Source organism: Morus notabilis, unplaced genomic scaffold (assembly GCF_000414095.1).
Source record: "Morus notabilis unplaced genomic scaffold, ASM41409v2 Scaffold634, whole genome shotgun sequence".
NCBI classification, from domain to species: Eukaryota; Viridiplantae; Streptophyta; class Magnoliopsida; order Rosales; family Moraceae; genus Morus; species Morus notabilis.
Window position 1 is genome coordinate 651316 of NW_010359282.1, and position 11392 is coordinate 662707.

General features: G+C 29.1%; 1 protein-coding gene across 1 annotated transcript; it reads right to left on the bottom strand.

The window, feature by feature from the left end:
• Positions 1-7: 7 nt before the first annotated feature.
• On the bottom strand, positions 8-3088 carry LOC21404034 (photosynthetic NDH subunit of lumenal location 3, chloroplastic). The gene is made up of 3 exons (XM_010094007.2): positions 2731-3088; positions 1664-1950; positions 8-234 (listed from the first exon to the last, which is right to left on the bottom strand). The coding sequence occupies exons 1-3, from the start codon at positions 3017-3019 to the stop codon at positions 136-138; spliced, it is 675 nt and encodes a 224-aa protein (XP_010092309.1). The 5' UTR covers positions 3020-3088; the 3' UTR covers positions 8-135.
• Positions 3089-11392: the final 8304 nt, after the last annotated feature.

An 11392-nucleotide genomic window follows, 5' to 3' on the forward strand; every position in this document is an offset into this window, starting at 1 on the left:
ATGGGGGTTAAATATGAATGAGAAGACTTTATTGACCATATTCGGATGAGTAACCAATCTTTTGCTTTGATTTTATCAAAGAAAAAAACAAGACCATACAAATCTAAAAAAGAAAAAAGAAATGATTATACAAATCTATGCCATTCGGTCCATGACCTCTTGTAGAATAACCTTTGTGTCTTTGTAAAATGTTTCTGTTTCAGGCAGATTGCGCTGTTTAGTAGCACCTTCAAGCTGTAAACAAAAGTTTTCAACCAAATATTTCTTAGGTAGTGTTAGGAAAAAAACACACCCTTACACTCATGCAGTAAAAAAATAAATTAAAATAAAAAAATAGAGAATACAAAAATTTATGTGATTCGGAAAAATTTCCTACGTCTACGGACGGGAGAGAAAAATTAACTAACTATTTTAGAGTTACATACTCAACAAACTCTCTCTACCAAAACCCCTTACACCTTTATCTATCTCTCTTCTCACTTTTCTCTCTCTCAAAAAGATGCACTTTGTCTCTAAAGTTTTCTCCGAGCACACATAAAACTTTACACAAAACACTTATTTATAAACTCCTAATAATATTTGCCCAAAAATAAAAAATAATAACTTACCTAAAAAAACACAAAATTGTTACTTTCTCAAAACTAATTTGAGTCACTTATCCAATAGGTAGTTGTATAGAAACTTAAGAAGAAAAGAAACCAAAAAAAAAAAAAAATTAAAAAACACAAAATTGTTACTTTCTCAAAACTAATTTGAGTCACTTATCCAACAGGTAGTTGTATAGAAACTTAAGAAGAAAAGGAACCAAAAAAAAAAAAAAAACAAAGAAAAGGTATGAGTTTTAGGGAATTTTTATGGTAGCGACGGTCTTTTTTTCTTCAACAGCTTGATCTACAACATGGAGCAAGTCTGCATCGTACTTTTGAAAAGTTAAGGTTGCGTTAGGTATGAGGGTTCTAGAACCGGAACCATGATTCTGGTTCAAACTTTTGTTTATTTGCAAAAAGTAAAAAATGGTTATTGAAAACTAGTGTTTGGTTTAGATGGTTTTGGTTCAAAGTATGAACCATGATGTAATGTTTTAAATTAGAACCACCCAAAAAAATAAAACCGCATCTCTCTTGATTTTGGATGGTACAAATCTCTAATTCTGATTCCGGTTCCAAAACTATAGTTTGGACTCCAAATTTAAAACATAAATCACGGTTCTAGTTCTAAAACTAAAAACACATGGAGCAATTCTGCATCGTACTTTTGAAAAGTTAAGATTGCGTTAGGTACGAGGGTTCTAGAACTGGAACCATGATTCTGGTTCAAACTTTTGTTTGTTTGCAAAAAGTAAAAAATGGTTATTGAAAACTAGTGTTTGGTTTAGATGGTTTTGGTTCAAAGTATGAACCATGATGTAATATTTTAAATTAGAACCACCCAAAAAAATAAAACCGCATCTCTCTTGATTTTGGATGGTACAAATCTCTAATTCTGATTCCGGTTCCAAAACTATAGTTTGGACTCCAAATTTAAAACATAAATCACGGTTCTAGTTCTAAAACTAAAAACACCCTGATTTTGAAGCCTTATACCAAACGCAAGCTAATAATCTATTAGTTTAACCATCACTTTTTCTATCCGTAGTGAAAAAAAGAAGTTAATTTTTACATACCTTCTCAAAACTGTCAAACAATCTGTTAGCCAGATGAGTGAGAGGTTGCTTGTCATCGACCGTTGCTGCAGTGATAACCTTGTCGAAATCGTAGTACATGAAAGTCGATTTGAGTCGAAGATACTTTTGGACGTAGTTTAATGTGTCTTTTCCAATCAGATCTTCCAGAGCAAGGAGATCAAAGGCACACTTCCTCAGCCTGTACTTTCTGTTTTTTGTTCCAATATCTGCCATATAAATCCCCTTCTTCAGAAAAGAACGAGTGCCCGTCTTCTCGTTCGCTATATCTATTCCAAAAGAAAATATAAGTGCATTTTTAATCATGATTTATTTTCTCTTATAATGGGATTCAATTATTTATTGCTACACCTACATCTTTTTCATACGAGCTATTCAAATAAAAGAACCATTGTCAATCATAGTTCAGATTTAATTAGGGTATGTTTAGTTCGCTGATTCGAGTTGAGATGTGACTTTATGTGAAAATTTTTTACTGTAACAAAAAAAGTTAGATTTAATTGTTTCTGAGAATTTTTTACTGTAGCAAAACTTAAAATGAACGGGCCCTTAATTATTACTTGTAGTTGTACTTTTTAAAAAAAAATAACTTTAAAAAACATGCAATGATCTATTTCATGATTAAATTAGTTTTTCTAATCTTTTTTTTTTTTAATTTCTCATGCCAAATTGTCATCTTATCGCTAAAAATGTGAGTAAAACAAATCCCAACACAATAAGAATTCTTGTGACAATTATTAAATCGATTTTCCTTTGTTCTCTGTATTTTAACTTACTAATTATTGACAACAAGATTAAGAGATAACATTAAACAAACGCTACAAGTATATTTTTTGTATGATCAACTCTCGTGTTTTGTTACAGTAAAAAACTCTCTGAAACAGTCATATTTAACTTTTTTACTATAGTAAAAAATCATCACATAAAATCACATCTCAATTCGAATTAAAAACTTAAATTAGCGAACTAAACGAACCATATAAAGCTCGGGATACATTTAACAAACTAGTAAACTCTTGTGTAAAGAATTGATGAAAAAGAATACTAACTGTTATCAACAGTAGGAACAGGCAAAGGGCCATCTATCCAGAAGCCGTTGTCTTCGGCGAGAGAGACGCCGTTGCAGGTAGTGTTACCAACAAGTGCAATGGAGGCAAGTCCTAGTGCTAGTTTTCTTCTTGTGGTTTGCACATTGTGTTCTGATTGAGAATGATCATCCTTTTTCTTGCCTTGAAATCCGACTATGTTTGCCCTCTTTTGGGTCCTCCGTAGGCTCGGAAGCCTTAGCGCGCCCGCCAGCGTCTCCGAGATTCCGTTCAGGTTTGCCAAACGGGCCATGGGGGAAGAATTGAGTGAAGAAAATGGGGAGCTTCAGCGCTCTGATGAGAGTGGAAGTTTATAGTTTCAGTTATATCCGTTTGGAAAAGTGCAGGCCACTTTGTGACCACGGGAAGGATATCCTTGTAAAGGGTAATTTGGTCATTTTGGCGTTTCTTATTTTCCGTAATGTCCCGCCAGCCAAATAACGTTTTCAAAGAGAGGGGGCAAAAAAATAGAGTAAAAAGCTGTGCACGTTGGAGTCGATAAGGACCAACAATCATCAAAAGGTCACAAATATCCGGTTTCTCTGGGAGATAAGTTGTTCGCGGTCGGTTTAGACGGTTTTTTTTTTTTTTTTTTTTTTTATTACTATCTAAACTAAAAGTAATTTTTCTTTTAGACAATTTGGATTGTTTGATATTTTTAATAAAAATTAAATTAAACCAAATCACTTATAAGCGATTTAACCGGTTTGGTTTGGGCGTCTTAAGTTTAAGATTGAAAAAGTTTTTAATAATTCATAAAAATTATAAAATCGTTAATGAATAAAAATAAAAATAAGATTCAAGTTTATAATATAACTTAAAATAATAAATATCTAACCGTTCACTATTTAAAGTTTTAATATAAATCAAGAAAAAAATATGATACGGTGTATTTTATAAGTATAAAACTTTTATTATGAACAATAGAAATTAAAATAAATATAAAAAATATTTTAAAAATTAAAAAAATTATGTATGTATTTTTTTAGCAGATTATTGAACGGTTTGGGCGGCTTGAGGAGTCCAAACCCACAAACTAAACTGCCTAAAAAATTAGCTTAAAAAAAGAGTAAACTGTCCAATAATCTAAAAATAATTAATAATTTGGTTCAGTTTGGTTTGAATTAAGTTGTTTTTGCAGTTTGGCGGAATTTTTGAACACCCCTACTTGTTAGAATGATGCCATTAAGCAAAAGAAACCTTTTCTCCTCTCGTTTTCTTTGCACATTAAGTTCAAGAGGTATATAGTATTTTTTTTTTACTATTTTTAAAATAAATGAACGAATTTTTTTAAAATAAATAGTTGAACTTCTCTTTTTTTTTTTTATAGCAAAATGACCAATAATCAATCAATGATATTGATTAAATATTTATTAGTATAATTTATCAATGATTTATCAATAATAAACATGTAATCTATTCCATAAAAAAATAAACATGTAATCTGTTGATTGAAATTAATTAATTACTAATTAATTTTAGTTAATCATTAACTGATATTGATTAATGATAAAAAAAAACTATCGAGTGAATATAACAATAGACTAATTAATCAGTATCATTAATTAATAACTTACCACTAAATTAACAAAATAAAGTGCCATTTTGCTAATTTTACAAACTTCGGCTATGTTTTTAAAAAATCCTTAAAAAAGGGGTATATACATTGTTATCCTTTTTATGGCCATCTTTCCCTTCCTTAATTATCCGTCCGCAATCTTGGCCATACACGTGTCAAGTCAACCAAAAGAAGTCCGGGGGAATAGCTAACCGTGAAAGAGTCAACAACACAACCCTAACTTTGACGGAACAAGAAGAGTCCAATTAGACGACTTCAACATGTTTGGTTAACTATTTAGAAATATTAAGGCTCCATTAATTTCGCTCGTTTGAATTAAAAATTTGAGTTAAAAAATAAATTTATAAGAAAAAAAATACTATAATTAAATTTAATTTTTTATATAAAAAAATACTGTAACAAAAAATTTGAGTTATAATTCAAATAGTAAAACAAGCGAAACTTAAATTATGCGACTCTAATGAGTCCAATATAGACTAAAAAGGTGGGAGTATGCTACATGTCTATTTTATCACAGACCAATCCTATTGTGTAACTACAAATAGATGACTCATCGGTTACCTCTTTAGTTTACTCCTCCGTGATGACCTCTTATATGAGATTTTTTTGGGAAAATTTTTAAAAATACTCCTTAAAATAGAGTTATTTATTTATTTATATCTTTTAATATTAATTTATATATTTTTATTTTTTAGACTGAAACTGGTCAGGTGATAAAATTTTTTAAAAATGATATTTTTAAGCAATTAAGTACTTAAAAAAATAAAATCTATAATTTTATCCTATTTTTTGGTGCCTCGTAAGTCACCTCCATCATGGGCTTCTTCACTGTCAGGAGCTTTTCCCAATACGAGGTGTGGGCTTTTTTTGTTTTTTGTTTTTTTGGTCCTCTTTATAATTTCTCCATCACATTGACGGTTTGAAACTATCCGCAACCGCAATGTGACAGTTGGTGGTAGTTCGGTGCTACATCCGATGTCAGTCAAGTGGTTTTCAGTTTCTCAAATCGAGAAGCTCGACTCAATTGAGAATTTCACCAAATGCCACCCAAGCCGAACCAACCCCCCACCTTGTTATAGCCAAAAGGATAACCACAAAAAAAAAAAAAAAGGAGGGAAAATACAAAAATGCCACTCAAAAGATGTCATTTTTGCGCTTATGTTAGGTAATAATGTAAACTTGCCATCTATGCCATTCAAGGGCATATTAAGATGTCTCACCATATTATTTTTTCTCCTCTGTAAAGATGATATGATATCTTCTGGCTGTTTAGTTCACTGATTCAAATTTTTAATTTGAGTTGAGATGTGATTTTATTGAAGAGTTTTAGACTGTAGTAAAAAAATTAAATGTGATTGTTTTTTAGAGCTTTTTACTGTAACAAAACTCGAATTCTAAACTCAAATCAGTGAAATGAGCGAGACCTTCAGCTTCAGTCTCAAAGTCTATTTTGATAGAATATTAAAGTCAAAAGAAATAGCGAGAGACTAAATGACATAAACGGGCCCGGTTAGTTCGCTGATTCGAGTTGAGATTGTGACATTATTTGAGAGCTTTAAATTGTATAAAAAAAGTTAAATGTTACTGTTTCTGAAAACTTTTTACTGTAATAAATCTCAAATTTTAAATTCAAATTGATAAAATGAACGAGACCGTAAAATTATTTTTGGACATACTAGTAAGTTTTGGAAATAAAAAGTACTTATTGGGCCTATTTGAGAAGGCCAACACCTAACGGATAGAGCGCAGGGGAATACAGGCATACACTATATATGACACTAGAAAAATCAAGCTGAATAGAAAAATCTTCGGAGGGCATAACATAACCCAAGATCTACAAAAGAAATAAAATTCTTGTTCACTTCACATATTTAAGTTTTTAATTTAAGTTGAGATGTGACATTTTTTAAAAGCTTTTTACTGTAGTTGAAAAAGTTAAATGTAACATTTTTTGAAAGCTTTTCACTGTAGCTGAAAAAGTTAAATGTGACATTTTTTAAGAACTTTTCACTATAGCTAAAAAAATTAAATGTGATATTTTCTAAAAATTTTTAATTTTAACAATAAAAATTTAAAATTAAAAATTTAAATCGATGAAATGAACGAAAATTTTGAGAAATTCCGATGTTTAAGCAATCATTTTCCAGGTTGTAACTGTTGCACAAAATATACGTGGTCATTGATGGGGACCTTATATTTTATAAAAGAAAATGGAGGGCGTCATTGACATGCTTGCTCATACAGAGTATTCGGACTCTCCAATGATTGCTCTTCTTGATAAGTAATTTGACATGACAAAATGGATACATACGCCCGTTCACTTCACTATTTATGTCTAAAATTTAAATTTTATTATAGTAAAAAATTTTAAAAAATAATTATATTTAATTTTTTTATTATAATAAAAATTTTTATATAAAATTACATTTAAATTTAAATTATAAATTTAAATTAACGAATTAAATAGGTCATAGTTAGCCTGAAATATGTCTAAGAGTTAGAAGAATTTCATGAATTTTGGTGGCAACTTGAGATTCCAATTATGGGGTTCCATACATTTGAAGCTAAAACTATTATATGTCATAATTTTTTGAATGCTTCGTTTATATCAGGATTTGAGTCACAATTCATAATTTTTTTTTTTATAAAAAATTTAATGAGTTGTTTGGTTGGAAGATTCGTACTCCGATTCGAAGTATGATTCGTAATTCGCTATAATATTTTTTCTCATAAAAAATATACATAAATGAAAAATAATTCTAATGTCATGAACTAAACGTCTCCTAAATTTTTGTTTCAATTTATAAACTAAACACAATTACAATCACTAAAATAATATACGAAACGATATCATCTGTAACAAAGAAAGTTGTCACTTTTTAATTAAAAGAAACTTTATCGGTTCAGATTGGTTTTTTTTTTTTCATCATCATATAATGACTAAAAATGAGTCGGCGCCGCATCCCAAAAGAAATAAGACGTACCGTAGCTTCTTTCTTGATTTGAAGCCTTCCACGACCTATTGGTTGTGAGAAGATTTGGACCAAAGGTGTAATTTATCAATAAATAAACCTGATTTACTTTGAAAGCTTTTCTAGACGTGCTAACTTTGTTGATGTGAGAAGTGTACTCATCACATTAAATCGTAACTCAAGAAATTAGGTGACGTTTGATTCATGATTTTAAAAATTATAGTGTATAATTTTAATTTTTAAAATTTTAATTTTTTATGAGAGAAAAATATTATAGCGAATTAAGAACTAAGATCTTAAACCAGACTTGAATCCTCAAAACAAACAGAGTATTAGATTACTTTAGACACTAAAGGTGCGTTTGAAACTCATTTTAAAATGATTTAATTTTTTGTGTAAAAATGAAAATGAAAACGTTTTCAATCTCAAATAAAAATCATTTTTAAAAATGTGTTTGTTAGTTTTATCAAGAGATTATTTTTAGTATAAAAAACCCATTAATGTGTGTGTGTGTCTCTCTCTTTGCTCGAGAGAGGAGAAAACAAAAACAAAAAATGAAAAGTCGTTTTTTATTTCTCCCTCATTTTACACTAAACTAAAAAATCGTTTTCATTTACATTTTTTGTCTTTATTGTGCTCAACGTCGTTTTAAAAACGTTTTTATTTTTTTTCTAATTCCAAACACGGCCTAAGTTTTTAACTGTCTCTAAATCCTATTCTTGTTGGTACTTTAACATCACGCAATATTGGTAAGGCGTAAGCATTCAACTTGCAAAGAATCTTATGTTTTCGATGACTATATACAAGTTATAATATAATATCACCTAGATGTTAATGATAATAATTTATAATGTAATATCACACAGATAATAATGATAATAATAAAAATGCATTTGGGCTTATTTTGGATTTTTATTTGCTTGAGATTAGGGAGACAATTTGCCTCTTGATTATATATGGGAGATTCCATGCAGGTTTAACATTGTGGTTTCCTTGCTAATTTCTGTATGCTTTTCCATGTTCTCTTGGTATATACTCAAATAGTGAAAGTAGTTTTTTATAGTAGGATTTCCTGTAGGCAGTATAAGTTTTTGAACATTAGATCCAATCAAAATTGTATTAAAAAACACGCGACATAGATAGAATCAAATGCGACTGTACTTAATTTTTCATATCCTACCATATATTTTCCATAATCAAATATATTTTTCATATCCTACTATGCTTTTCACATCTAACAAATATAGGATTAAATTTTATTGGTCTACAGAGGTTGCTTACCAAAATTTTTGGACTATTCACAAGACTATAAACTTTTCATTGATTGTCATATATTGCGAGATTGAAATATCCTTGTTTTGCTTATTTTTTGAGAAAAATCAAGATGAATGATATTAATATTTCTTAAAAGAAAAAAGGCAAATTATAGCTCTATACTAGTGGATTACCCGTGCATTCGCACGGGTATGTAATAGTATAATTAACAGTAATTTAAATAAATAAAGCGTATAAAAACACACACACACATATATCACACACACATATATATATATATATGTTTATAAGTTGTTGTATATCTGTAACACGTATATATATATATACATATACATATATACACATTTATTTAGATGATTACATTTATACATAAAAATATACATACTTATTTACATATATATAGAGACTTATTCATGTAATCACTTCTTTTTCTTTTCGGCCGTCGTTTCTTCTGAGCTGTAGATAAGAAGGAAAAAAAATAAGGAAATAAATATTATTAAATTGTAACAATTGTTAATAAACGTGTTCGTACTTATTAAAATATTTAATATAACATATACTACAAAATTTTACCTGAGTTGTTTTCTTTTTTTCGATGAACTTCCGAAAGAGGTAGATTCGTGAGGGACTGAAACAGACTGAATTGGCTTTGAAACTGATGATGTTTCTTTTGAAGACGCAGTTGTTATATGTGGTAAATACAACTGAGGTTGCTCGTCATTAAAAGTCTTCAAAATAACTTTATCAATAAGAGCTCCCCGAGTCCGAAACTGTATGACAAATATTTTTGATATTCCTCTTATTTCTTCTAAAATAGTAGGAATCATGTAGCGATCAGTGTATCCCTCATCATAGTGTGGAGCAAGTTTTATTAATAAGTGACTGCACAGTTTTACCGAACATTACAGCGTCTGTTCTTCCAGTGTTATCTTCAATCTGTATATTTATTTTATACCTGTATAAGAAAAGTAAATTATATTTATTGTGTTTATTAGTAGGAAATTAAAGCGCCTATTTTTTATAATAGAATTTATTACCAAGTAAGTGGCATTGTAGATAGATATCCATCGGTGTCACACCACCATGATGTCCCAGATTCTTGTACTTGTCTATAACACTTTGTGCAGGCATAGTAAAACCATCCTTGATGTGTATATAAGTCAGTTATAGTTGCTCTAACTATATATTTTGTTTCCTGTTATGTAGAAAAGGGAATAATTTAATTTAATATATATACATATTATATTTAATGGACTATATTTATAAGCTTTGTACCCGATTTTGGAAAGCATCTAATGCTCGTAATTCAGCGATGGTAATGCGATTTGTGTTTTTTTAGTCTTCTAATGATATTGCTGGCCTCGCCGATGTAGCAACATAATCCAGACTCTGAATAGAATGACGAAATCTATATAAAAAGAATTTGTCTTATGTTAATAAATGAAAATAAGAAGATACATATATGTAAACATTGAGAAAAGTGAGCATTTTTTGTTATACGTTTGTTTAATTCTTCGTGTTTTTGGAGTTTCTGGATCTAAAAAGTAAAAAGTACCAGATGTGTTTGATAAGTAAAGACCTCCTGTAATAAATAGAAATTTGTGGTTAGCTTTATAAAAAAAAATAGAATATAATATATTATAATATGAGTACTAACCTTGGTACTGTTTGGCCGCCATTGCTGTAAAAGCAATAACAATTGGTTCCGTCATTGACTGCACAACAATTTCATTGAAAAGTTCTCCAATTTCTCCCCAAAGTGTTATATTTAGTTGTTCTTCTCTGTATTAAGTAATGGAAAACATGGTTATAAATATTTAAGCATAAATATTTTTTATCATTTATTATTACAATAATAATTTTTGCTGTATTTACCTTATGTTCTGAATCGTGAAACTTCTTCTTTTGACAATTCTTTCACTGATAGCCGATTCTTCAATACCATGAAAGGATATGAGTCGACCAATTACATCTGATACAAATATTACATATATAATCAATTAGTTTTAACAATTACAAAATGAGAAATAATTGATTAAAAATTATAAGCAAATAGGTAATAAAATAAACAAACCTGAGAGAATATCGTTTACATCGATCCTTTGAGTAATTTGATCAAATTCAACAAAAATAAATTTTTGTCGAGGTATTTCAGGCATGTCTTTAGGAACATGTTTGAAAAGTGTTGCTCTAGCTATTCGTAACATTGCCACATGAGGAACAATTTTATATCTTGGTTTGTTACGATCGATAAAGAAGTTGCTAATTTCATATATATTTCCTTCTTCAATTAGTTGACTCATGTAGTCAGCATCTCTTGATCGGATAACTGCATGTATTGCTTCGTGCTGTAAAATTGTAAATTAGATTTTCTATTGTTATAAATTGAATAATAAATGTATATATTTCTATATATTTATAACTATATAATGTATAGAAAGAATACATTTGATTACCTCTTCATCAACCAAGAGTATATCAAGATTGATAAGTTATCCTGTCTTGTAGTCTACATTTCTCCATAAGCGACATATTCGAGCACGAATAGTCAAATGTGTTTCACCAGGTTTTAGGATTCTTATTGGTGCAAACATCTTGTTCAAACTGAAAAATAATATAGAAAATATAAAGTATAGATATTATAAAATAATAATGGTATTATAAAATGTTAACAATGTAAAAATAAAATTGATAAAAAAGATATTTCATATATTGATTTAACTATTTAATTACAATATAATAAAGAGTAAATAAGTTACTAATCTTAAATATTATGTAATATTTCTTTGTACACAATATT

What these genes read in the sequence shown, in the direction of transcription:
- LOC21404034 (XM_010094007.2), bottom strand. Translation starts at nt 3,019, where the DNA reads ATGGCCCGTTTGGCAAACCTGAACGGAATCTCGGAGACGCTGGCGGGC. An exon ending in TGTTCCTACTGTTGATAACA is followed by an intron (nt 1,951 to 2,730) that starts GTTAGTATTCTT and finishes CTTTTGGAATAG; the next exon opens with ATATAGCGAACGAGAAGACG. An exon ending in TGTTTGACAGTTTTGAGAAG is followed by an intron (nt 235 to 1,663) that starts GTATGTAAAAAT and finishes TTTTGTTTACAG; the next exon opens with CTTGAAGGTGCTACTAAACA.